Source organism: Rhinoraja longicauda, chromosome 12 (genome assembly GCF_053455715.1).
Source record: "Rhinoraja longicauda isolate Sanriku21f chromosome 12, sRhiLon1.1, whole genome shotgun sequence".
Lineage (NCBI taxonomy): Eukaryota > Metazoa > Chordata > Chondrichthyes > Rajiformes > Arhynchobatidae > Rhinoraja > Rhinoraja longicauda.
Genome location: NC_135964.1, coordinates 6,458,005 through 6,485,257, shown reverse-complemented (window position 1 = coordinate 6,485,257; position 27,253 = coordinate 6,458,005). Strand labels below are relative to the sequence as shown.

General features: G+C 44.2%; 1 protein-coding gene across 14 annotated transcripts in view; it reads left to right on the top strand.

The window, feature by feature from the left end:
- Positions 1–27,253, top strand: part of cnksr2a (connector enhancer of kinase suppressor of Ras 2a) — a 473,672-nt gene that overhangs the window by 320,553 nt on the left and 125,866 nt on the right. For all 14 annotated transcript variants that reach the window (XM_078408943.1, XM_078408946.1, XM_078408945.1 and 11 more), the window contains 3 exons: positions 6,757–6,968; positions 7,409–7,498; positions 12,498–12,727. In XM_078408943.1, coding sequence (XP_078265069.1) covers positions 6,757–6,968; positions 7,409–7,498; positions 12,498–12,727 — 532 coding nt within the window. The remainder of the gene's footprint in view (positions 1–6,756; positions 6,969–7,408; positions 7,499–12,497; positions 12,728–27,253) is intronic.

The window sequence follows — 27,253 nt, the reverse complement described above, 5'->3', positions numbered from 1 at the left end:
TGCTGCCTGACCTGCTGAGTTACTCCAGCATTTTGTGAATAAATACCTTCGATTTGTACCAGCATCTGCAATCATTTTCTTATACTACCTGTTGAGGAGGATGGCCACGGGGAATTTGGGCATTCCCGGATCATCCTAAGGTCGTCCAGCTGCAGTTCCAGTTCCCTAACGTGGTCAGTAAGGAGTTGTAACTGGACACACCTCCCGCAAGTGTAGTGCTCAGGGACACTGGAGGTCTCCCTGATTTCCCACACCCAGCAAAGGTTGAAGTCTGGTCATTTAGCTGTCAATTTATAGCTGTTTTTTGAGAAAAGAGCCTCCCTCAGCCAATGACAGCAAAACAAATCAGTTCATCCTGCGTCTCCAATGCCGTTCAGCGCCTGAGCATTACTGAAAATAATCAGGATTGTTACATAAAGTAAGCAACTCTTGAGTTGGACATGGCCCTTAAAATAGATTCCAATGCGATTCTGCTATTGTTGCGAAGGAACCCAGCCCGAAGAAAGGCAGCTTTTATAATAATTCAGTGGGACAGGCAGCATCACTGGCGAGAAGGAATGGCAGACATTTTATGTCAGGAAGAAGGGTCTTGACCTGCGACACCACCCATTACGTCTCTCCAGATATGCTGCCTGCCCCGCTGAGTTACCCCACCATTTTGTGTCAATCTTTGGTGTGAAACCGACATCTGAAGTTCCTTCTGTAGTTCCAGCTCTTATTTAATTATCTCATTAGGTAACTATTCTTGTAATATTCCATACTCATTATGGATAAATATTTATCCATTTCTTCATCTTGCACAACTGTAACTTAACTTCCCAACTTCTAGACTAGGCTTGTATACACTGGAATTTAGAAGGATGAGAGGAGATCTTATCGAAACGTCTCAGATTATTAAGGGGTTGGACACGTTAGAGGCAGGAAACATGTTCCCAATGTTGGGGGAGTCCAGAACAAGGAGCCACAGTTTAAGAATAAAGGGTAGGCCATTTAGAACTGAGATGAGGAAAAACTTTTTCAGTCAGAGAGTTGTGAATCTGTGGAATTCTCTGCCTCAGAAGGTAGTGGAGGTCAATTCTCTGAATGCATTCAAGAGAGAGCTAGATAGAGCTCTTAAGGATAGTGGAGTCAGGGGGTATGGGGAGAAGGCAGGAACGGGGTACTGATTGAGAATGATCAGCCATGATCACATTGAATGGTGGTGCTGGCTCGAATGGCCGAATGGCCTGCTCCTGCACCTATTGTCTATTGTCTATTGACTCAATACCCTGACTGATGAGGACTTATACACCGACAAACCTTCTTTACCACCTGATATGCCGTGACACCACTTTCAGGGAACCATGTACATTCGTCTAGATCCCTCTGTTCTACACACACCCCAATGGTTTACCATTCACAATGAAAATCCTGCCCTGGCTAGGCTATCTCGCGCCTCGCACTTATCTGCATTAAACTCCATTAACCATTCCTCAGCCCACTTGCCCAGCTGATCAAAATCCTGTTGTAAAGTTTGATAATCATCCACACTGCCTATGATACCACCTACTTTAGTGTCATCAGCAAACTTTGCTCATCAAGCCTTCTACATTCACATCCAAATCACTGACATAAACCACAAACAACCAAACTCTGAGGCTCTGGTACGGTCGTCCCATCTGGAAAACATCCTTCCCCCTCCAACCCCTGCTTCTTTCATTTCTTCATTAAATTGACGCCACACATCCTACTTTTACGGATTTTTAATTGTACGCGTCCACCAACCCGATCAATGTGAACACTTTACAAACTCTTAGCTTCACCTGATGGTATTTAACTGTTTGTATGCCCTGATGTTATCAATTTAAGTTCATACTTGGGTAATGCACTTTGAAATATGTTTGGAATATAATATTTACTCAGTTTCTCCTCTCCTAATATCACTGCCCTTCACTACTTTGCAGACTTAGAATGCATAACATGTTTGATTTTGAATCTCTGTGTCAAACGCAGGATAAAATAGGGAGGGGTGGGGGGGTGAGGGAGAGGGAGGGGTGGAGGGGTGAGGGAGAGAGAGGTGGAGGGGTGAGGGAGAGGGAGAAGGGTGTGGGTTATGGGAGATGGGTGAATGGGGTGGGGTGAGAGGTGGGGAGATGTGGATCACCTACACTGTGTCGGAGGAGCGGGCAATTCAAGTCAATGTTGGGGTCCACCATTGTACCCTGGGGGCCTGATGCGTCACTCAGTGAAGCTGAACCCAGATCTGCTGTGTAGTTCCCTTCAGATCCAACACCTGTGCTTAAATCATCTGCTCTGCCTGTTAGTGGTTTTAAAAATAAGTTACATAAAATGACCAATGTTTTCCATTGGACAGTGAGCCATAATTTAACCCATTGATAATTCAGAATTTTTTGACAAACTTGTGTGGAGCATAAAATATTTTATTCGAGGATGGATTTTATCGTTGAGTTTTTCTGAAGCGTATCTCAGCTGGAGGCACTTATGAAGGATGTACAGGGGGAAAGGTGCATTCCCCAAACTCTAATTCATCTCTAGATAGGATGGCTGAAGTATAAAGCGTAGCAGAAAACAAGTGCTCCGGCTTCCTCCCTCTTCCCAAAGATATGATGGAAGATTAATTGTAACTATATTACACCTTGGCGCGAGCAAGTGTCAAAAGAATCAAAGGGGTCCATGTGAGAACAAGCATGTTGCAAGGGGGAACAGGAATGCGACTGATCGGAAGCTAACATAGACTGATGAGTTGAATAGTCTTCCTCTGTGCCACGATAAACAAGTAGGACGGTGTTTCAATACCTCAAGGATGATTAGGAGCTTTTGTTTTTGTTTCTCCTCTCAATGGTTTATCTGTGGAATTCTCTGCCTCAGAGGGCAGTGGAGGCCAATTCTCTGAATACATTCAAGAGAGAGCTAGATAGAGCTCTTAAGGATAGCGGAGTCACGGGGTATGGGGAGAAAGCAGGAACGGGGTACTGATTGAGAATGATCAGCCATGATCGCGTTGAATGGCGGTGCGTACAGGCTCGAAGGACCGAATGGCCTACTCCTGTAAACAACAGTGATACCCTGCTCCCACTGAGTGTATATGGGTAGCATTGAATGGCCAAGATCTGATCATGGAGAAGAGGGCTTTGTGCAAAGTAGCCAAATAGATTGATGCCATTTCAGTGCACATTCTTAGGGCAGGAATTATGGTTATCTCACTTGAGGAAGTGCAATTTGTATAAACCCGATTAAAGATGGAAAGAAACATTGTTTTTAAAAAATCGTGCTTTTTTTGCTTAAAAAACATTTGCAGTGGAACCTGTTATTTGCAAGTACCTGTTCTACCAATAAAATGTTGTTGAGGTATATAACCCTCCGATAGATGGCATTTACACAGCTCATTCACAAATTGTAATCCTGTCCTAAACTTGCTTTCACCAAGTTAAGAATACTTGCCCACGTGTTTTATCTTAATAATAATAACCCCAGTGGTTGTCTAGTGAACTGCATATCTTTATTGTCAGTGTATCTCGATAAGATTCCTCAGATTGCTGAAGCAAAAACTGGTGTTTTCTGCATCAAACATGGAGAAGTTATGAGCTGTTTCCTTGTTGACCCTTGTACTGTTGGCTGGCATCATTAGTTTTTAAGGATTTTCCTCTGTTGGCATGTTCTAAGCTCTGGTATTGTGGCTTGTTGGAAAACCGTAGGTTGTAGTGCAATCCAAAGAAGTTCAAAGTATTAATAGTAGCCCTGTGGAGTACATTATGCACACTAGCGTGGGTCTTTTTATTCAGTCAATGAATACCACAGTCTCAAAGGACCAGGGAAGTATGTCAAAATATAACATATTACTGTCTCAAAGAAATCAGAACACACCAGGGAACAAAATGTAATCCTGGTCTCTCATGCTAAACCTATGTGAGAGTGTTGGACACCAGTTTTACTTTCCTTCGTGCATTTGTTTTCATTCAATCAGCACGCAAGTTATATTCTTACATGCATTGTGTTTACAAGACACATTTTTCCTTCATTGACTGTAGGATTTGTACAAACATTAATCACCTTCCAGGCGCTGATTATGTTTAGCAGGTTGGCTTTCACTGGAAACAGATTATAGCGGGAATATTTTCAAATGGCAGGTTCCTCTGCATTACTTTTGGTATTAAATGCTCTATAGTTTCTAACATTCTGCAAACAAGATGGAACTTTGTTTAACCGATTTCTTGATAATTAATCAGTCTATCCATCAATTCCATTTTCAGAGTGTTGTCATTTAGTTGCAGAGAACAAAGCTTGTCTTCCAATGACTTCTCACAAACCGACATAGCCTAGAACTATGCCACTTGTACGAGGATGTTCCCTGTTTCAATGCTGAGAGTGGTTAAAACCGTTCAGCATTGAGCTAGGTGCCTCCTTTTCCCTTGGTTTGGGAGCTATAAACAAAAAGAGTAAAGATTCTTACTTCTGTGAAAGGAATGTTTAAGTGATTAAATACTCTTCCGATGTTTATGGTCTCAACCACATAAAAAGAAGGGGTCACTTAAACAAGACGTAGGAGTGTTTCGCCACCCTTGGAATCGTAGGGACAATCCTGGGCTGACCGATCACTCAGACTCTGAGCTGGGGTCACAGGACCACACAGAATTCTCCAACCCATTGAAAAATGCAGATCCGAAATGGAGCTGCAGAATCACAGGAAGCTTCTAATGCCAGCAAGCGTTGCCCGCAAATAAACTAAATCATGTTCCATTGGTTCTGGATGTCTTGTTGCTGATGATTTATTCCCACAACACTGTCTTAACAGAGATGCCGTGGCTGTTCAGCACAATGTACTGCTCTGGAGATAGTTTTGTGAGAAGATACCCTAAATCTAATCAAATCCAATCATACTTAAGCCTGGTATTGGTTTTCTACCAGCATATAGAAGGATTCTAAATTGACCATTGTTCATTGTCTTTGTTCTCTGTGTGATTTATTTGCTAGAACTGTATTTTATTAAAAAGCAGTTATATCAACTCTGTGTGTTTTTTAATGGTGCCACTGTAGAGCTTCCTAACATGTGCTTGCTGGTGTAAATGATGCTCCTTTTGAATGCTTTTTGAAAAATGTAAATGCTATTTCACAAAATGACTGCATTTTTTCCGCCTGCAGTTACTTGCATTTTTCTGTTGACCTTTTTTCTGATTCAATTTCTCCCCCATCATCTCTGTCCTCTGCCCATTCCAATGACGCATGGCCATTCCCAACTATTTTTTTGAAAACCCACTGATAACTCAAGAGTACAAGGTTTCTAAACCCAAATACATTCCTGTACTTCGCAAGTCTTGGAGCAATTCTTACAAAAAAGTACGACATGTCCAAATGTTCTTTCTTCACTCGACAATGCTGTCAGGGATGATTGACGCAAATTACCTGGCTGAGTTGTAGAATGTGTGGTTAGCTGCTCTCTCCCTGGCAGGTGATTGACAAAGTAGAATGGTTCACGTTGTCAGGTTCTGTTTTTTTGTTGTATATAAAATTACTCATTGTGAGCTGCTTGAATGAAGATGTTGCCACTTTTATTTTTGGCCTCTGCAGAATTCAAGGAAGCACTAAAAATACATTGATTGCCCCAGAACTCTTGTTGTCTGATCTTGTGAGAACATGATTAACTCAGGTCTTTATCCATCCTTCCTGACAAAGTGTGAAGTAATGCATTTCATCAGTTAGCAACTTGTACCCAATGGCATGATAAATGAAAAGTCCTTACCACATAGTCGAAGAAGGCCTCTGTTCTCCCTCCCCCTTTTTTTTTTCTCTCTTCAGTGATTCCTAGTCCATGCGCACTAGAACTGGCAGATCTAGACTTTAGTATTTGCAGCCTATTGATAAATGCTGCTGGCTGAGCATGTAGAATGGATCACAGCATTTGTGTAAAATGAAAACATGGGCCTTTGTTTCTCAGATCTGTGGCAGAAATGGGAATAGTGTCATGAAAAATGTCACTGAGAATCCTTGTTCCACGACAACAGAATTGATTCCGTTCTTCCAAGTTTTACATCATCCTTTCTGAAAAGCGGAATTTCCCCATCAAGGCGAGGCTTAGCTCGGTTTAAAGTAGATGATAAAACCAGGTGGCAGGCTCTCTGACAGCAGGGAATCGCAGCAGTTTCCTCCCGGCGGTTTCATAGCCTATTTGTTCTGGTACCTAATGGTTAGGGACTTAAAGCAAAACTGTGAGGTATGTTGCTGAGAGAGGTTGTACTGGCGGCAACATTTCCAACGGGAATAGAAGGGCTTCAAAAGGACTTTTATCAAATAGAAACAAAACAAATTGTTGATCATATTTCTAAAACAATAACCAATCCCACTCAGACCTTCCAAGACCTTACCTAATGCCTTCCATGACAAAATTACAAGTTGACCGATCCTGGTGTTGTCTTTTCCTGAATAGTTTGAGATGACCATGGTTACAGTGCTTTGCGAAAGATCTGCAGCAATATTATTTGCTGCTGTATAGAGTTATCGTTTGGCACTGTAATGTATAATTAATACAATCTCCATAGACCGCAGTCTTCTCACAAACGGCAGGTGTGTAGATTAACTATTCTATATAGAAATGCAGCAAAAATATTAACTTTAAATCTGAGAGCTCAAGGGTATTGGCACCACGTTTCTTTGGATAACATAGATATTTCTTTCTTTCAAACGTGTCAATGGTTTGATTTCTGTTTGCTTCATTGGAAAGATGAACAGAAGTGTTGAATTGTGTTTCTTTCCACATAAAAGGGATGAAAAAGGCAACCTTCCCATAGAAGAGCCCAGCAGACATGTTGTGGGCAAACCAGTGCATAAGGGGTCAGAATCTCCCAATTCCTTCTTGGATCAAGAATATCGAAAACGTTTCACCATGATGGATGGGGACGCTATGATTCTCAGCTACGATTACGACACAACCAGATCAAGTATTCCAGGCAGAAGAGAAAATACTCTGACATATGGTAATTTTAGCTTGCGTTTTTAATCTTCGTAAAAAAATATATAAATAAGATTTGAAAATGTATCCAAGTTAATTTTCTCAAATGCTACCAATTAAATTCAGGAACTAGAAATGACTTTTAAAAATTTCAATCAATCGTGACCCACATCAGGTCCCAGTGAACGGCTGCAAACTCCCAATAAAGAATTGTATGGTTTGTAGAAGTGGCTATTCCTTATCGCAAGCAGGCCATCATAGGATTATTTTTAGAACTTCAAGAACAGAGGCTAAGGATTGAAAATGTGCACCTGCATCATCGTTAGAGCACTTCAACTTGCCTTGCATTTAATGTGGCAAGTGTTTCATTTCAAATATCCACCATTCATTGCTGAGTTTTCTGTGGTGTTTCTAGCCAACGATTCCACCTCCCTTGATTTGAGCACTTTGTTTTACTGTTCCTAGGCAAACTAAGGCCTATTTCCATGCCTGTCGAATACAACTGGGGAGGAGAATACGATGATTCTAACAGACCCAAAAGGGATGGGCGGAGAGGTGAGTGAATTATTTTGCAGAAATATTCAAGAGCCTAATTTTAAGTGAAAGTTGACGCTTCCAAATATATGCTCTCACTTAATGGTGGACTTTTGTTTTTATGCACCACTATTGTGCCACAGACAATGCACAGGTTGGAAACGAGAGCAAAGTTGGGAGATTTCAGTGGCATGACCTCTCTCAGGTCATTGTTACACACACACACACTGCATGTGAGTCAGTCTGAAGAAGGGTCTCGACCCGAAACGTCACCCATTCCTTCTCTCCTAGATGCTGCCTGACCTGCTGAGTTACTCCAGCATTTTGTGATACCAGGTCATTGTGAAATCAGTTGAGATCATGAAGGCTATACATAGTAAACGGGGATGAATTGTTCCAATCAGTGGGCGATTGGAATAACAATTAAATGAGCCTGGAGGAAAAACAATGCACTGAAGAGAAGAATTTGAACTCATCTGGGGGAGGTGATGGAGATAGTTTCAAACTTTGTTTTCAAAAAGGAGTTGAATATGTCCTTGGAAGCAAAACAAATGACAGGCTTGTAGGTAGAGAGCATGGGAGTGAGACTAACTGGATTACATTTGCATAGCGCTCGGTAGACTGACTGGTTCTTTTCTATGCTCCTACCTTGCTGTGCTTCTATAATTGAAGGCGGCTAAATTGCTTGCTGCATTTAGAGTCCAAACCCACTTGACCACATGTTTCGCAAGATAATTTCCATGTCTGGCAATACAATAAAAATGACGATGGAGGCTTTGGAGAAGGTGCAGAAGGCACAGCCTGGATTAGCAAGTCATCGCCGTGGCTATCTCTCGAGGTCGAGGATGATGGTCTACGTTCAGATGTCAGAACCAAGACGCCCGTGCGTGTGTTTGTTTAACGTGTACTTGATGTTGCACTCCAAGAAGCACACGGTCCTTCACAAATCAATCAGCACGTTGTCGACCTCCTCGTGGTAAGCCCTGTCAACTGACCTCAGTCGGACGAACGGCAGCAAACAGAGACAGCAGAAGCAGAAGCAGAAATAACAACGAGCAAACAACAACAGCTTGCAGCCCAAATGCAAGCACAGTCGCTGCAGCTTGGCGCCAACCCGGAGCATGCACCCCAACTTAGGGCTGCCACCTACGGATGTGAAACCGGATGGCGTCACCATGCTGCAGCTAAATGCGGAAGGCCTCACCAAGGGGAAGTCCACCATCATTGAACATCTGCCACAGACCCACAAAGTCACTGCAATCCAAGAGACACAAAAGTGACAGCTCCCATCTGAAGATCCCACGGGTGGCCCTACCAGAAGCTCGTGCTTCCCGACGGCATCGCTCTTGGAATCATGGGGGCACTAAGCCTCTTCACCACAATGAGGCGTACGATCCGAAGAGGATTATCGCGAGTAATAGTTATAAGGAGGGGTTGGACAGACTTAGATTGTTTTCTCTGGAACATCAGAGGTTGATGGGACTGTCTGATGGGAGCGTATCAAATTATCGGAGGCACAGATAGGATAGATTGTCAGTGTCTTTTTCCCACGGTGGAAAAATCAAATTGGGAAGGGCTTTGCAGTGAACAGCTTTACAGTGAAAGATACATTTAAAGGTATTGATTCACAAAATGCTGGAGTAACTCAGCAGGTCAGGCAGCATCTCAGGAGAGAAGGAATGGGCGATGTTTCGGGTCGAGAACCTACTTCAGTCTGAAGGGTCTCGATCCAAAACGTCGCCCATTCCTTCTCTCCTGAGATGCTGCCTGACCTGCTGAGTTACTCCAGCATTTTGTGAATAAATACCTTCGATTTGTACCAGCATTTGCAGTTATTTTCTTACACTACAACATTTAAAGGATATTTACAAGGCGAGTTCTTTTACACAGGACCTGCTTCCAGGAGGAGTGATTTGGACGATGTGGTCATGATAGCAACATTTGCGGTCTCCCCAGTTTCGACAGAGGGTCTTTGACCTGAAACGTTAACTCTGTTTCTTCTCCAAACAGATTGGGTCTAACCTGCTGAGTATTTCCAACATTTTCTGTTTTATTGAAGCAAATAGGCTATTTGTCTGGAGATATCCCAGTGAGTGTGTTAACCAGTAGATCATCAGTGTGAATTGGTGTTATTAATTCTACCTTTTGCAACTTCTAACACATTACAATGCCAAATTGGACACTTGGAATGGACCCAGACACTTATGTACTGTATATTTATCAAAAGCCATAGACTGAAGGAAGCAGTTGTAGTTCCAAAACAAGATATTTTGTTGGGCTTATGCATCTTAGTCACTTTATCATATCATATCATATCATATATATACAACCGGAAACAGGCTTTTTCGGCCCACCAAGTCCGTGCCGCCCAGCGATCCCCGTACATTAACACTATCCTACACCCACTAGGGACAATTTTTACATTTACCCAGCCAATTAACCTACATACCTACATTCCCAATCTCGTTGTACCCCTGGGTACAATGACAATAAAGATATATTGTCTTTGGAGTGTGGGAGGAAACCGAAGATCTCGGAGAAAACCCACGCAGGTCACGGGGAGAACGTACAAACTCCTTACAGTGCAGCACCCGTAGTCAGGATCGAACCTGAGTCTCCGGCGCTGCATTCGCTGTAAAGCAGCAACTCTACCGCTGCGACTCTGGAGGTCATGATGGAAGCAATGCAACTGAGCACAAATTACATTCTGTATCCATAACATTGAAAGAAGATTAAAAGCATTCGGCCATAATTATTACTCTCCCGTTTGTTGTTCAACAGTAGCTGCAATCTATATTGCTTGTGGACACAAAATGCTGGAGTAACTCAGCGGGTCAGGCAGCATCTCTGGAGAGAAGGAATGGGTGACGTTTCAGACTGAAGAAGGGTCTTGACCCAAAACGTCACCCATGCCTTCTCTCCAGAGATGCTGCCTGACCCGCTGAGTTACTCCAGCATTTTGTGTCTACCTTCCATTTACACCAGCATCTGCAGTTCTTTCCTACACATCTATCTTGTTTGCTTGGATTGTAAATATTGAGAAGCATGAATCATTTTCCAAATCTGCAAATGCATCAAGTGTGTAGGAAGGAAGTGCAGATGCTGGTTTAAACCAAAGATAGACACAAAAAACTGAAGTAACTCAGCAATTCAGGCAGCATCTCTGGAGAAAAGGAGTAGGTGACGTTTCAGGTCGAGTCCCTTCTTCAGACCAATCTGAATGGTGCAGGAGGAGGCCATTCGGCCCTTCGAGCCAGCACCGCTTACTCTAGCTTTTTGTGTCAAAGCCCCAAGTGTGTAGCATTATATGCATTGGCAGAGACTGGTGCTCAATGTTGAGCTGAGAAATCTGTTTTTCATTTGCCCATTGAATTTCCTGTTGATGAAAAATAAATTACCTATTACCTATGTATAGGAACATAGTGATCCCACTGGCCACATCTTCCCATCTCCATCTCTTTCTGCTTTCCGCAGAGACCGGTCCCTCCGAAACTCCCTGGTCAACTCGTCCCTTCCCACCCAAACCACCCCCTCCCCAGGTACCTTTCCCTGCAACCGCAGGAGGTGCAACACCTGTCCCTTTATCTCCCCCCTCGACTCCATCCAAGGACCCAAACAGTCTTTCCAGGTGAGCCAGAGGTTCACCTGCACCTCCTCCAACCTCATCTACTGCATCCGCTGTTCCAGGTGTCAACTTCTCTACATAGTACTCCCGTATCAATCAAGGTGAGAAGAGAGTGGAACAAAAAAAACCCACGAGCCATGTAAGCATCCCATTAAATATGGACCATTAGAAAATGAGTCTGCCGATCGGCTATTAATTTGCTTGAAGATAAAGGCTGGTTCATATTTTTCTTACAGCTCACCTTCATTCAGCAATCTTGCTACGAATCTTGTCTGAGTTTTGGGAATGGGTTGCGTGTGTGCCTCTGGGAATGGGACCACCACTCAGCGGTTACATTCAGAGGTATAATTTCCCACAGGCCATGATAGTTGGAGCTGCCGACTCGTCACCCATGTTCCCCATTGGCTGACAGCTTTTTTATGCTGAATACCATCTGGTTTTTCGCAACCTCCTTAACGTTGGCACTTCCAAGCTGCTGCTCGGAAAACCGGCAGGGTCGCATCTCTCTTGCAAAACCCTTCTCCCTTTCAAATTACAGTGCTGCTATCAGCAGCAAGAAAACCAGACAAAATCTGGCACTCAGCTTATCCACCTGAGGAAGGCCGGGTGCCAGCTCAGAATCTCTGAGCGGCACGGTGGCGCAGCGGTGGAGTTGCTGCCTTACAGCGAATGCAGCGCCGGAGACTCAGGTTCGATCCTGACTACGGGCGCCGTCTGTACGGAGTTTGTGCGTTCTCCCCGTGACCTGCGTGGGTTTTCTCCGAGATCTTCGGTTTCCTCCCACACTCCAAAGACGTACAGGTATGTAGGTTAATTGACTGGGTAAATGTAAAAATTGTCCCTAGTGGGTGTAGGATAGTGTTTTTTGTGCGAGGATCGCTGGGCGGCGCGGACTCGGTGGGCCGAAGGGCCTGTTTCTGCACTGTATCTCTAAAATCTAAAAAAATCTAAAAATCTCGTAGCAGTGGGATGAAGCTCTTTATAACATGAAGCATGGTCAGAATTATGATCATTCCCAACACCGCCTCATCTCCCTCCTACTCTGTGTCTAGGTGACTGCATGGACACCATTCAGCAACCTTGGAAACATGTAATTATGTATGCCACTGAGAAGACAATGCAGATGTCTTGCACCCACATGCTTTTGTAAAACAATAGTAATTTTACAGTTTTTGTTCCTGAAAAAGAGAAAATACAAATTTTGAGGAGGAGCAGAAAATGATTCTGTGTAATTTCAGCACCAAGATTACTCCTGAAAACATAATGATATTGTACGTTTACTGCAATTAAAAGCTTGTTATCCAGCACATTTTCATGATGAATTTCTATTTTTTGAAACAAAATCAATTGCTCGTTCCGTTGTTGTTTACTGTGTATTATTTCTGTTGAATTTAGAAAGCTCGCTAATGAGGTATATGAGTGATGACAAGATCCCCATCATTCAAGAGGAGTATATAGTTAAAAGGGACACGGGTAAAAGATCCAGAAAGAAGAGTGACAAGCTAGGAAGTCCGAATCATCCCACCAGCCATTATGGTCTGCCAACACCAGTCCACCTCGATGCTGTTCGACAGGATTCCCTGAGTACACCTCTGCCAGAATCCAACACCATCACTCTATATCACGTAAGTGAATGATACCTTTAACTTTGTCTCAACCTATCCCTGACACTGAAGTTTGCTTCTGCTCACTCGATCCAGAAACAGAACGGAACTGCATCTACTTCTAGAAACTGGAAATGTTGGGAGAGGTTGAATAGGTTGGGATACTATTTCTTGGAGCGCAGGAGAGTGATCTTATTGAGGTGTATAAAATCATGAGAGGAAGAGATCGGGTAGATGCACGGAGTCTCTTGCCCAGAGTAGTTGAATTGAGGACATAGGTTTAAGGTGAAGGGGAAAGGAAAAGATTTAATAGGAATCTGAGGGGTAACTTTTCCACACAAAGAGTGGTGGGCGTATGGAACAAGCTGCCGGAGGAGGTAGTTGAGACTGGGAGTATCCCAACATTTAAGAGACAGTTAGACAGGTACATGGATAGGATAGGTTTGGAGGGATATGGACCAAACGCAGGCAGGTGGGACAATTGTTGCTGGGACATGTTGGCTGGTGTGGGGAAAGTTGGGATGAACGGCCTGCTTCCATGATGGATCACTCTATGACTGTATTTCTTTATGGACATTAATTGCCAATATAAAAGTTACAAGTGCTATCATGTTTAATTAGTGCACACTGACCAAAGCAATAGAAGTGCCCTCTAGAGTTATAGGTTGTATTTCATATTGCAAAAGAATAACCATGATTGTGCAAGACAATAAACTAGGTAGTGTTTCAGAAACTAATTTGAAATGGCTTTACTATTTCTACTGCTTCAAATTAATGTATTAAATTATAGTAATGTGTGGGTTAAATCTGATATTTTGCTGTGGATCCATGGATAAGTGTGATCTTCAGGGGAATATAACATAAGACTCATTGCACCTGATCATGGTATTATTAAGCTGAAAGACAAAAGCATTGTATGTTGTTACAGGTCTCCCAATTGAATAATGTCATCGATCAGTTGAGAACAGTCCTGTTCACGATACATTTTGTGAAGAGGAGGTTAAGTAATCATTCTTTCCTGACAATTGCCAGGCAGATTGCAGTGGTCAGAGTGATTTCTGGTTATTGTGTGTAATTTTCTAGCTCTGAAGTTCTGGCTGTCATTTCCCTCTGCCCGGCCTCAAAACTGTATTTGTCGCATGAGTAGTCTTTATCCAGTTCGTAGTTCTTACATCTCCACCAACGTTTCTCACAGTCAAATGCATCTTTACCAAAAGTGGATGCAGCTGCCTTTTTTTGGCCATACTGTGTCCGCATAGCTTTGTAACTTCCTTTTTGCATAAATCTAGTTTACCTTTGAACGGATATATTGCTTCCTCGGTGCAATATATCCCTGGGGTCAAATGTTCCACCATCCACAGCCCTTGATAAGAAGTGATTACCTACTACCGGCTTCCTGTTGAAGTGACAATATTGATGTCATGAACTGTCCAACAGCTAAACAGCCAGAGAAAATAGGCTCAAAATGCTGGAGTCACTAACGCTGAGTTACTCCAGCCCTTTGTGTCTACCATCAAGTCAAGTCAAGTCAAGTCCATTTGTCACATACACATACACGATGTGCAGTGAAATGAAAGTGGCAATGCCTGCGGATTGTGCAAAAAAAAAAGAATTACACTTACAGCATATAAATTAAAGTTAATACAGAGAAGACAAAATTTAGTCCCTGGAGTTATAAAAGTTAACAGTCCTGATGGCCTGTGGGAAGAAACTCCGTCTCATCCTCTCCGTTTTCACAGCGTGACAGCGGAGGCATTTGCCTGACCGTAGCATCTGGAACAGTCCGTTGCTGGGGTGGCAGGGGTCCCTCATAATCTTGCTTGCTCTGAATCTGCACCTCCTGATGTATAGGTCGTGCAGGGGGGCGAGTGTAGTTCCCATGGTGCGTTCAGCCAAACGCACTACTCTCTGCAGGGCCATCCTGTCCTGGGCAGAGCTGTTCCCAAACCAGACTGTAATGTTGCCGGACAGGATGCTCTCTACAGCCCCAGAGTAGAAGCAATGAAGGATCCTCAGAGACACTCTGAATTTCCTCAGCTGTCTAAGGTGGTAAAGGCACTGCTTAGCCTTACACACCAGTGCGGCAATGTGCGTTGCCCACGTCAGATTCTCTGTGATGTGGACTCCCAGGTATTTAAAACTTCTCACCCTATCCACAGTAGACCCATTTATCTCCAGTGGCGTGTACGTCCTTGGATGTTGAGCCCTTCTAAAGTCCACAATCAGCTCCTTAGTTTTTGTGACATTCAAGAGGAGGTTATTGTCCTGACACCAGAGTGCCAGATCAGCCACCTCCTCCCGGTAGGCCTTCTCATCGTTGTCGGAGATCCGGCCTACCACCACAGTGTCATCAGTGTAAACCACCATCTGCAGTTCCTTCCTACACAGAGAAAATAGGCTTTCAGCATTCGACCAGTTAAAGCCCTTTGATTTTTTCAAAGATCTTATTGAGTATCCTAAGTCTTTCCTACCCCAGTGAAAAGAAAGCCAAGTGTTTGCTTGCCTTTCCATTCTTGGCATCATCCACGTGAATGTGTCCAGTGATTACTCAAGGCCTGGATATTCCTATTAAAATGGGCTGCCTTCAATGTCAAGTAGCATCGTAACTGTACGAGTCAAAGTCTGCTGTAAACATGCAACATGAGGAGGCCAAGCGTACACATGTCTGTGTATGTCATATAGTGGCACACTGCAAAAAGCAACCACCAGACTTATTCTCTGGGCATTAAAACACAATGTCTAAGTAGTCCCCCCCCCCAAATCTGGATCACAATGGACCAAAGTAGGAAGCAAAGGAGGTTTAGCTCTTGAAATTCACATCACGATGCCTATGCCCGGAAGGGGCATAGTTTGAAGATAGAAGAACCATTCTTTTACAGAGCCGTGAATTGACAGATTTCTGGGAACCAGAAATGCTTGAAACTTCTACTAGCATTTGAGATCCACATCCTTCCATCAGAGCTATGAATGCTTGCCCGGGAGGACTTTCTTCCTCTCCATCACAGTGAGGTCTGAGTTGACGAATGATGCCAATATGAGAGCTGCATAACTGCCCACAGATGGGGCAGGAGTTGCCTGACGGGGTGGGGGTGGGAGGGAGGGAGAGAGGGAGGGGTGCAATGTTGCTATGTGAGGTGGTGCGTCTTTCCACCACGCGCACACATCTTCTGTGTGCTCCAGAACCAGGGACCCAAGATTCTCAATGCCATTGAGAACAGTTCTTCTGTGCTTTGAGCAGTAAAGCACCAGGGTTACCAGGGATCAGTGGCGATGGTGTGTCTCTTAAAGGAGGCTTCGAGCCCTTAATTCTTTTCTTCAGTCAGCTTGGTGAACTCTTTTTGTGATGGAGCTCAGCCCAGACTATCTGAAAGTGAGTACCGTGCCAGGGGAACAATGCTGGGGAGGGTGAGCTCGTCTTGTGTGAATCTGAAGAAGGGGATAAAATTATAATTAGAACGGAGAGCAGCGTGATTAAATTAAATTCCTTTTCCACAGAGTTGCTCCTTATGTCCACTTCATTTAATTTTTTTTTTTAATCCAGCAAGAAATCATTGAACTATTCCGGGCGTTCACTGGGCATTTTGATCGGATCAGTATATCAACTCTCTAATAATAGACAGGAGTTATTAGCGGCCTGGGTGTATTTCTTTGCCTTCTGCTTGTAAAACATTTTTTGTTTTACAAGAAGAGAAGGCAAGATATGTTTTAATGAGGATGAAATTGTTAGTGTGTGATCTTGTTGTATCATGAAAATGACAACTATGGAGATTTTCTGCATGCATGATTTAATGCAGGAAATACTGAATTGCTATCAGTGTTCCCATCTCCTGATGCAATAGACAATAGACAATAGGTGCAGGAGGAGGCCATTCGGCCCTTTGAGCCAGCACCGCCATTCAATGTGATCATGGCTGATCATTCTCAATCAGTACCCCGTTCCTGCCCTCTCCCCATACCCCCTGACTCCGCTATCCTTAAGAGCTCTAATTCCTGTTTGGAATCTTCTACATCGGAATCAGGAAAATCAGAGAATTGGCATAATTTCAAACATTTGAAAACTAAAGACTTGGAGTCTTAAAAATCAGTCCGAAGAAGGGTCTCGACCCGAAACGTCACCCATTCCTTCTCTCCTGAGATGCTGCCTGACCTGCTGAGTTACTCCAGCATTTTGTGAAATAAATACCTTCGATTTGTACCAGCATCTGCAGTTATTTTCTTACAAAGACTTGGAGTCATCATTTCTAGTTAACGGTATCTCTAGCCAGAAGCAAAATAATTTTATGTACATTGATTGTAATTCCCTTAGATAAAAATTCCAAAATGCAATGGATTTAATTCCATTGAAAGAATGAAATTTCTTTATTCTATTTAATTTCCATTTAAATTTAAATTTAAAGCCAGCTCTCGGTAGAATAATCCCAGTTCCCCCTGTGTTGTTGTTCCCCCAGATCTGTGAAGTAAACCTTCATTATAATAGATCAGTGGGGGAATGGTGTCTGGGCAGAGACTGGAGGGTCGTATAACATTATAACAGCCCAGAGGGGGGAAGAACTGCAGATGACGGTTAATACATAAAAGGACACAAAGTGCTGGAGGAACTCAGCGGGTCAGGCACCTTATCTGGAGATCATGGACCGTTGACTTCGGGACAGTTCTTCAGACTGATTCAGTCTGCTGAGTTACTCCAGCATCCAGTGTTGTTTTACCTTAAAACCAGGCACCGACGCCGCTCGCCTGCACCAGCGAGTTCCTCTCCATCAGCTACCCCACCGTCCGACCGATACGGCCGCCACGCCTGCCCTCATCGCCGTCCCCAGCCATCAGCTCCTCCGCTATCCACAGCCACCACGGGGGCCCCTTCCCTCCTACCAGTCATCGCCCCGACCTTTCCGTTTCTCTCCCCCCCCCCCCCCCCTACCATCCATCCCCACCGTATAATGTTGGAGACTCTGGAAGGCGGCAGTGGAGGTGGGAAGGAGAGGACAGAGTGGACAGAACGACAGGAGGAGGAGGAGGAGTAGGAGGCGGCGGCAGTAAGGAGGGGGAGGCGAGTGGACAAAGTGATGGGAGGAGGAGGTGCAGGGGGAGAGGGGAAGGGGAGATGCGAGTGTGAGGGATGAGAGGTGAGGAAGGGGGAAGTGGACAAAGCTACAGGAGGAGGATGCGGCAGGGGGGGGGGAGGGGAGATGCGAGTGTGGGGGAGGAGTAGTGAGGAAGGGGGGAGAGCGAGTGGACTAAGCGATGGGAGGAGGATGTGTCAGTGGGGGGTGAGGGGAGATGTGAGTGTCAGGAAGGGGGGAGAGCGAGTGGACAAAGCTACAGCAGGAGGATGCAGCAGGGGAGCGGACAAAGCGATACCGACAGGAAGCAGCAGCAGCTGGTGAGAGAGGAGGGAGCCCCACGCTGACCGAGCACGTCCCACCGGTGGCGGCGGCCCGAACAAAGCGCTGTCCTTGGAGGCTACAACGTGAGCCGCAACAACAGCCGCGCTAATCGGATCGCACGATGGGTGTAGAAGGGCTCGCTGGTGCACCTTGCTGGGGTCGGAAGCCCAGGATGGGAGACCATGCAAGTCGGGATGGCGCTGGGCAGATCCGTCCGCTATAACTGAAATCCATTATAAACGGGTCTGTTAAAACGAGGGTTTGCTGTAATTACTTTCAATGGGGAGTTAAACAGGCTCTTTGAAGGATATGGCTGATTTACCCAAATAACCACTAGATTCCTGAACCTGACTATCTTTGTCTGAAGAAGGGTCTCGACCCGAAATGTCTCCCATTCCTTCTCTCCCGAGATGCTGCCTGACCTGCTGAGTTACTCCAGCACTTTGTGAATAAATACCTTCGATTTGTACCAGCATCTGCAGTTATTTTCTTATAGTATATATCTTTGGATTGTTATTTGCATCCCCAATATCTTTGCCCCTTCATGTTTAAATAATAATTGCCTGATCCTTGAACCATCCACTGAAGGGAGCTTAATCTATTTGCCCTGTCTACGTGCCCTTAGTTCAGATTTCTCCCCAGCTTCCTTTTCTACAACTTTTCCAATTTGATCTTATTATTGAAATCCCTCGTCCTCGGGACCATAAATGTCTTCTTTGTCCTCAAGGATTTATACTTTGCCTGGGGTGACTAGAATTAGGTGCCATGCTTCAACTCTGGCCCCACCATTGTTTTACAAAGGCTCTATTCCTTTCTACTCCATGCCCTTTTATACATGAAATCTTCTGAGAAAATGCCCGGGCAGCAGAAAGCAGCTCCCAAGAAGGGCGTGAAGAAAACCTTGCCGAAACCAGTGGGCAAAAAAACGCAAGAAGTCGAGGAAACAGAGTTACTCCAGCTACATCTACAAAGTGAAGAAGCAGGTCCACCCTGACACCGGCACCTCTTCCAAGGCCATAGACATTATGAGCTCTTTCGTAAATTATATTTTTGAGCACATCGCGGGCGAGGCGTCTCGCCTGGCCCCTTACAACAAGTGGTCCACCATCAGCTCCCGGGAAATCCAGACCGCCGTGCGTCTGCTTCTGCCCGGTGAGCTGGCTAAACACGCCGTGAATGGTGTCAAGTTAGGAAGAGGGGATGTTCAACGAGATCTGGGTGTCCTAGTGCATCAGTCACTGAAATGAAGCATGCAGGTACAGCAGGCAGTGAAGAAAGCCAATGGAATGTTGGCCTTCATAACAAGAGGAGTTGAGTATAGGAGCAAAGAGGTCCTTCTACAGTTGTACCGGGCCCTGGTGAGACCGCACCTGGAGTACTGTGTGCAGTTTTGGTCTCCAAATTTGAGGAAGGATATTCTTGCTATTGAGGGCGTGCAGCGTAGGTTCACTAGGTTAATTCCCGGAATGGCCGGACTGTCGTATGTTGAAAGGCTGGAGCAAATAGGCTTGTATACACTGGAATTTAGAAGGATGAGGGGGGTCTTATTGAAACATATAAGATAATTAGGGGATTGGACACATTAGAGGCAGGAAACAAGTTCCCAATGTTGAGGGAGTCCAGAACAAGGGGCCACAGTTTAAGAATAAGGGGTAGGCCATTTAGAACGGAGATGAGGAAGAACTTTTTCAGTCAGAGAGTGGTGAAGGTGTGGAATTCTCTGCCTCAGAAGGCAGTGGAGGCCAGTTCGTTGGATGCTTTCAACAGAGAGCTGGATAGAGCTCTTAAGGATAGCGGAGTGAGGGGGTATGGGGAGAAGGCAGGAACGGGGTACTGATTGAGAGTGATCAGCCATGATCGCATTGAATGGCGGTGCTGGCTCGAAGGGCCGAATGGCCTACTCCTGCACCTATTGTCTATTGTCTATTGTCTATTGGAAGGGACAAAGGCGGTGACCAAGTACACCAGCTCCAAATAAAGAGTTCCAGAGCACAGACATTAAATAGAAAACCATGCCCTTTTATATTAAGCACTAGGTCCCATTTGCTATGCCAACAGCCTCTGTCCACATGTACTGCAACCTTTAGGTTTTTATGCAGACTTGTTGATTTAGATTTAGATTTAGAGATACAGCGCAGAAACAGGCCCTTCGGCCCACCGGGTCCGCGCCGCCCAGCGATCCCTGCACACTAACAAGTATCCTACACCCACTAGGGACAATTTTTACATTTCCCCAGCCAATTAACCTATATACCTACGTTTTTGCTTTGGAGTGTGGGAGGAAACCAAAGATCTCGGAGAAAATCCACGCAGGTTACGGGGAGAACGTACAAACTCTGTACAGACGGCGCCCGTAGTCAGGATCGAACCTGAGTCTCCGGCGCTGCATTCGCTGTAAGGCAGCAACTCTACCGCTGCGCCACCGTGCCGCCCATTATGATGTTGACACAGTGTTGATGTACATTCCTCAGGACGACTTTTCAAATTTTTCCTGTTTTAAAATGTTTGTGCTTCATTTATTTATTTATTTTCCTACCATTCTCTCACGCTCTTGTAAAAGTTTAAACATAGCTTAAAAGTATGCTGCCCTCGATCCTGGTTTGCTGCAAATGGGAATGTTTTATTGTGATGGGCTGCTCAGTCTGCTGACATATTTTGTAGTGGATCCCCTAGAATTGATTCCCGATAGGAACCAGGAACCAACCCCATTAAAAAATGAATCCACATTATAAAGATAGGCAGATCATTAGTTTCTTTGACGTTAAAGAGAACACTTGTTTTTCTGCTGTTCTCGAAGTCCAGGCCCACGTGTTGATGTCAGAAAAGAATTATCATTTACCAAATCTTTTCCTATTAAACATACAGATAAAAACCATCCTCCCTGAGAACAAATACCTGAGATGCCAGTGGCTGAGGGAGGTTGCACGCAAACATTTTGCATTATTTTTTCTGAAAAATAACATTTCTCCTAAACCAGCCTGATCTGAAGAAAACCTGAAACTCAGACAATTACATTTTTTTGGTTTTGCAGGCAATTATGAACCTTCTCCACGTGGGTTCACATGAGATATAAGTTTAAACGAGTGTATAAATTGCACTCAAAGAATTGACAAAAGAATAGATGGATAATATTCTTCAAAAGCCAAGCTGTAAGAGGTCCAAGCAGAATGCTTCAGTGAGGAAATGTATGGACAGAATGAGTAATTACATTTTCACTGCAGGGAATAGGGCTGTTGCTTCAGTAATTAGTACACTTTCCCACTGTATTTGCTGTGTTTCATATTGCTTACTGCATGTTCAGCAGAAATCATGTTGCCTTACTTGCAATAGCCTTGCATAATATTTAATGCTGCTTTGTCTCCTGTTGGCCTGTGCTGACCGGCAAAAATGCCCAAACTGATGAGACTTGCTTTTTCTCACTTTGTGAATAAGCACAAGGCATGAACAGTCTTTACATGGGTGGCATTTCCACCAAGAATAAGCTGTCTAAGTATAACTACCATGTTCACTCGTCACTTTAAATGCATGTTTCATGGATTTTGTAGTTTTATGACTGTTGGCAGACCAATCCTGGGATAAATAAAGTTCTATCGTATCATAAAGTGGGCAAACTAAATTGTCTAAAGTTGCGTAAAGATGGGCCATGGAACTTCTTGTGCGTTTTTACTGTATCTTAATCACTTGACGTTATTGGAAATGTGAATGGAGAGATCTGAAAAATGGGTTGTTGATTTGCTGAGTTTGCATAAAGCTGCTTTGGTGTTTGCTGCTTTTGGAATAATTGCCACGCAAGGGCCTGTCCCAGTTCGGCGATTTTTAAGGCGACTGCCGGCGACTGTCAAAGTCGTAGCAGATCGCCGAAAAACCTTTGATTTTTTTAACCCTACGACAATGTCCACAACAATGACCACGACAATGCCTACGACAAGATACGACAACCAACCACCTAGGCGACGGCAAGCTACGACAACCGGCGACCCACGATAAGATAATGGTACCAGTCAGTATATCTACCTCACAAAAAAGGCACGAGGATTGTACGAGAAAACGCAGTTCCCATTTCACACAATATTCATCCATTTGACAATTGTGGGCGGATAGAATTAGCACTCGGATGCAGCATGTCTTTGTGTCATCTCCCGAGGGGGATATATGCCAAGATCTTCTAGAATCGACCATTACACGCCTACACAAGTGACTGCCGTGCTCTGCTTGGCTGCTTTGCATGACAAACACGCCCGAGAAGAAACTATTCGACAGCGACGTCGATCCACACAAGGTGCTCATTCGCGATACTTTCCTGACCCATGAAAGAATGGAGATTTCCCGCTTTACGCAAAGTGGTCATTTTGGGACAAGTGGACCTCAGAGACAGAGCGTGGAAACAGACCCTTTGGCTCACGGAGTCCGTGCCGACCAGCGATCATCCCATACACGAGCACTATCCTACATACTAGGGACAATTTACAATTTTACTGAAGCCAATTAACCTATACACCTGAGGCAGACACAAAAGCTGGAGTATTTCAACATGCCAGGCAGCATCTCTGGAGAAAAGGAATCGGTGACGTTTCAGGTCGAGACCCTTCTTCAAAAGTCACCTATTCCTTTTCTCCAGAGATGCTGCCTGGCCCGCTGCTTGACTACAGCTTTTTGTGTCTGTCTTCGGTTTGACCAGCATCTGAAATTAAATTATTTGATTTTGTTTTATTTTGTTTTATTGGTCAAAATAAATGAAATTAAAATATTTGAAAGAGATGCCATGAGAAACTACTCTGAAATACAATAACTTCAAACATCAATCTTTGGTCAAAATGTCCAAAATCTACTTTATTCAAACAAACAAAATTCTTATAAAAAGGTGGATCAGCACCGGCGACAACCAAATTCACCTGGCGACAACCTACGAAAGCGCCCTCTACAGGAGACGACAAGCTACGATCATTGGCGTCAAGCCAGCTGTCGCCGAAAAATTTCGAACAGAATAAAATTTCCACGACGAACCGAGAACTGCTACGACTCATTGGAGACTAGTCATGACCATGACCGCGACACCCCGCGACACAACGGCAAACGTGCGGCGACAGCCTAGTCGCTGGCAGTCGCCTTAAAAATCGCCAAACTGGGACAAGCCCTTAACATGATGTTGAAGAACGTGCATAGGTCTTGATGACAGAGAGCTGAAAGGGAGGCGCATTCCCAATCTCGTTGTACCCCTGGGTACAATGACAATAAAGATATATTGTATTGTATTGTATTGTATTGTATTGTATTGTTTTGAGGCACTAACTTAAAATCCGCTCGGTACAAAACATACATCTGACAGTCAAGCACAGGCTCCCAACCTTTTTCATCCACGGCAGAAAAATGATCAAACATTTAGACTTCTGGCCCATATTTTAAGGTAGCATGATAAATTCACCAATAATTCTGTCAATTCAGTGAACCCCACCGGAAATCTGAGGAACAGCACCTCATATTTCGCCTGGGCAGCTTGCAGCCCAGTGGTATGAACATCGACTTCTCCAACTTTAAATAGTTCCTCTGTCCCTCTCTTCCCCTCCTCCTTCCCAGATCTCCCTCTATCTTCCTGTCTCCACCTATATCCTTCCTTTGTCCCGCCCCCCTGACATCAGTCTGAAGAAGGGTCTCGACCCGAAACGTCACCCATTCCTTCTCTCCCGAGATGCTGCCCGACCTGCTGAGTTACTCCAGCATTTTGTGAATAAATACCTTCGATTTGTACCAGCATCTGCAGTTATTTTCTTATAATAATTCTGTCAAAGTGATTTGTGCATTCAAAACACTTTATTTCGGCTTTGCAGCTTACTAATCACAAAATTAAACCATTAAATAAAAATCAACTTAAATCATTGAAAATAAAATTAAAGCACGACATAAACATTATTTGGACTCCTTCAATCCTCACGACCAAGTTAGGGCTGGGGTCGGTAGTTGGAACCCAGCACAGTAAAGAGAGGCTCGTTGCATCAGCATTTAAGTATATACTAGACAAAGTGGACCCGTTGGGCCCAAACCTCTCCTGCATTGGTGCAACACCCTGTCCTCCCCCCCTCCCCTCTCTCCTCAACCTCCCCTCTCCCTTCTCCCCCACTCCCCCTCCCTCCTCCCCACCCCCTCCCTTCCTTTTAAACTTTAAAATGTGAACAACTGAAAAAATATAACACCAATTTCAATAAAATAGACAATAGACAATAGACAATAGGTGCAGGAGGAGGCCATTCAGCCCTTCGAGCCAGCACCGCCATTCAATGCGATCATGGCTGATCACTCTCAATCAGTACCCCGTTCCTGCCTTCTCCCCATACCCCCTCACTCCGCTATCCTTAAGAGCTCTATCCAGCTCTCTCTTGAAAGCATCCAACGAACTGGCCTCCACTGCCTTCTGAGGCAGAGAATTCCACACCTTCACCACTCTCTGACTGAAAAAGTTCTTGCATTAAAACTACTTGCATTATCACTAAAGTGACGATGGTGAGTAAGGTGGGCCTAAAATTGTCGCGCTATCGTGTACCGTTTTGGCTGAAGTTCAGTCACAAACAAGATAACAAACGAGAGTTTTAGTATATAGATATATCAGTGAATCAATGTATTGCTACTAATGAGATTTTCTCCACAAACCAGCTGCCATGTCAGTCTAGTAATAATCACTGCAATTCAGAGGGATGGCACGGTGGCGCAGCGGTAAAGTTGCTGCCTTACAGCGCCAGAGGCCCGGGTTCGATCCTGACTACGAGCACCGTCTGTGCAGAGTTTGTACATTCTCCCCGTGACCTGCATGGGTTTTCTCCGAGATCTTCAGTTTCCTCCTGCACTCCAAAGACCTACAGGTTTGTAGGTTGATTGTCTTGGTATAAAATATAAATTGTCCCTAGTGCGTGCAGGATAGTGTTAATGTGTGGGGATCACTGGTCGGTGCGGACGGGGGGAAAAGCGAACACTTGCACTTGGTCCGCCGAGACTGGCTGGAACTCCCGATTGCTAACTATTTTTTAACGTCCCTTCCTGTTCCCACACTGACCATTTTGTCCTGGGCATCCTCCATTGCCAGAGTGAGGCCACACGTAAACTGGAGCAAGAGCACCTCATATTCTCCTTACATTCAAAAGTTTCTTCCAAAAATTAAACATTGTTTAGCTGCAAACTGGTTATATTTTAAACCTATCTGGAGAGCACACTATCTGGAGATCTTATCGAAACGTATAAGATTATTAAGGGGTTGGACACGTTAGAGGCAGGAAACATGTTCCCAATGTTGGGGGAGTCCAGAACAAGGGGCCACAGTTTAAGAATAAGGGGTAGGCCACTTAGAACTGAGATGAGGAAAAACTTTTTCAGTCAGAGAGTTGTGAATCTGTGGAATTCTCTGCCTCAGAAGGCAGTGGAGGTCAATTCTCTGAATGCATTCAAGAGAGAGCTAGATAGAGCTCTTAAGGATAGCGGAGTCAGGGGGTGTGGGGAGAAGGCAGGAACGGGGTACTGATTGAGAATGATCAGCCATGATCACATTGAATGGCGGTGCTGTCTCGAAGGGCCGAATGGCCTCCTCCTGCACCTATTGTCTATTGTCTTTTGTCTATAGTCACACAAAACAAAATTTTGCACTGTATTCCGGGTGCACGTAAGCATAATAAACCTATAACAAACTAACAAAAAAAATGGGTTTGTTTCTTACCGTATCAATTTCTGCAGTTCAGGCTTTATAAATGATGGAGTTCAAAATTTCAATCGCCATTCCTCGCTCTTGCAGAAGATATGTGGGGGCTTCTCCATATCTATGCAAATGAAAGTTAAATGGGCCATGACCAGTCTCATAACTTATGCATCCTCTGTGTTATCAGCTTACTCGATGATATTAGTGCCCAAAAATCAGATGCAATTTGACCTGGATGCAAATATGTATGATATCTCAGATGTTCCAACCTATTGAACATAATTAACATTCAGAGTTAAACGGATTGAGTTTAATTCTCCATTCTTGGTGGATTTTATAGAAGTGAACAGAACAGCTAAAAGAGGAAGGTAAAGGATTACACCATTGATAAAGCGTGTAATGGCAATATTATCCCAACACACCTTCGCACAGACCAAGCTAGGTTATCTCACAGTGTCAGGAAGAAACTGCTCTTTCAAGCTAATGTTCACTCAGGAGGTAGTGACATAGTTGTATCAACTGTTACGAACCCAGTCACAGTGGCTGTTAAATTAAGTACGTGTCTTCTTAACTGCTCAGTATGTTTAATTTTCATACGTACCGACAATGGAACAGTGAAGTTCTTACATGTAGCAGTTTAATCGGTCTGTAAATGCACTACACACAGATAATACATATTATTTTTTTTAAATTCAGTAATTTAACTGTATTGGAGTGTAAAAAGCCAAAGTCCTTCTTGCAACCAAAGACAGTCCATAGGCGTTTATAATTGCTGAAGTTCGTGTCCTGTTGTGTTCACATGGCTGGTGGTTGTTGGGAAGATGCTACTCTTGAAGATGCTACTCTATACCACTCTAGTCGCCTAAAAAATCGCCGAAGTGGGACAGGCCCTTTAGTAACCATTTTGACTCCTCTTCACGCTCCAATACCGACCTGCAAACTGGAGAAACAGCACCTCATATTCACGTAGATAACTTACTATCCAAAGGTATAAACATTGAATTCTCCAATTATGAAATGCATAGAAAGTCTGTAAAATTATGAGAAGCATAGATAGGGTAGACAGTCAGAACCTTTTTGCCCAGTTGGAAATGTCCAACACTAGAGGGCGTAGCTATCATGTGAGAGGGGAAAGCTTAATGGCAATGTGTAATTGTGATTTTATGTGTTCAAAGCTAGTGTAATAATAATGTTGTTGCTGCTACCACTTGATCAGATTGTTACCACATTTTCAGTAAAATAGCTCAAAATGCATGAAGCCTGGGAGCTAGGCCCTAACATCTGGTTCCATAGCATACATTCTGGGGCAGTGACAATACCAATGTAGCTCCAACATGGATGCCCACTTGAGTTGCTCCAGTTGCCACATTCATGAGGGCTCCACCAATGTGAACATGAACAGTCTCCGCCAAAATGTAAAATCTAGGCTGATAATCCATGGAGGTTCTGAGGAGGCCCTGCACTGCTGGAGGCATGCATTTCTGATGA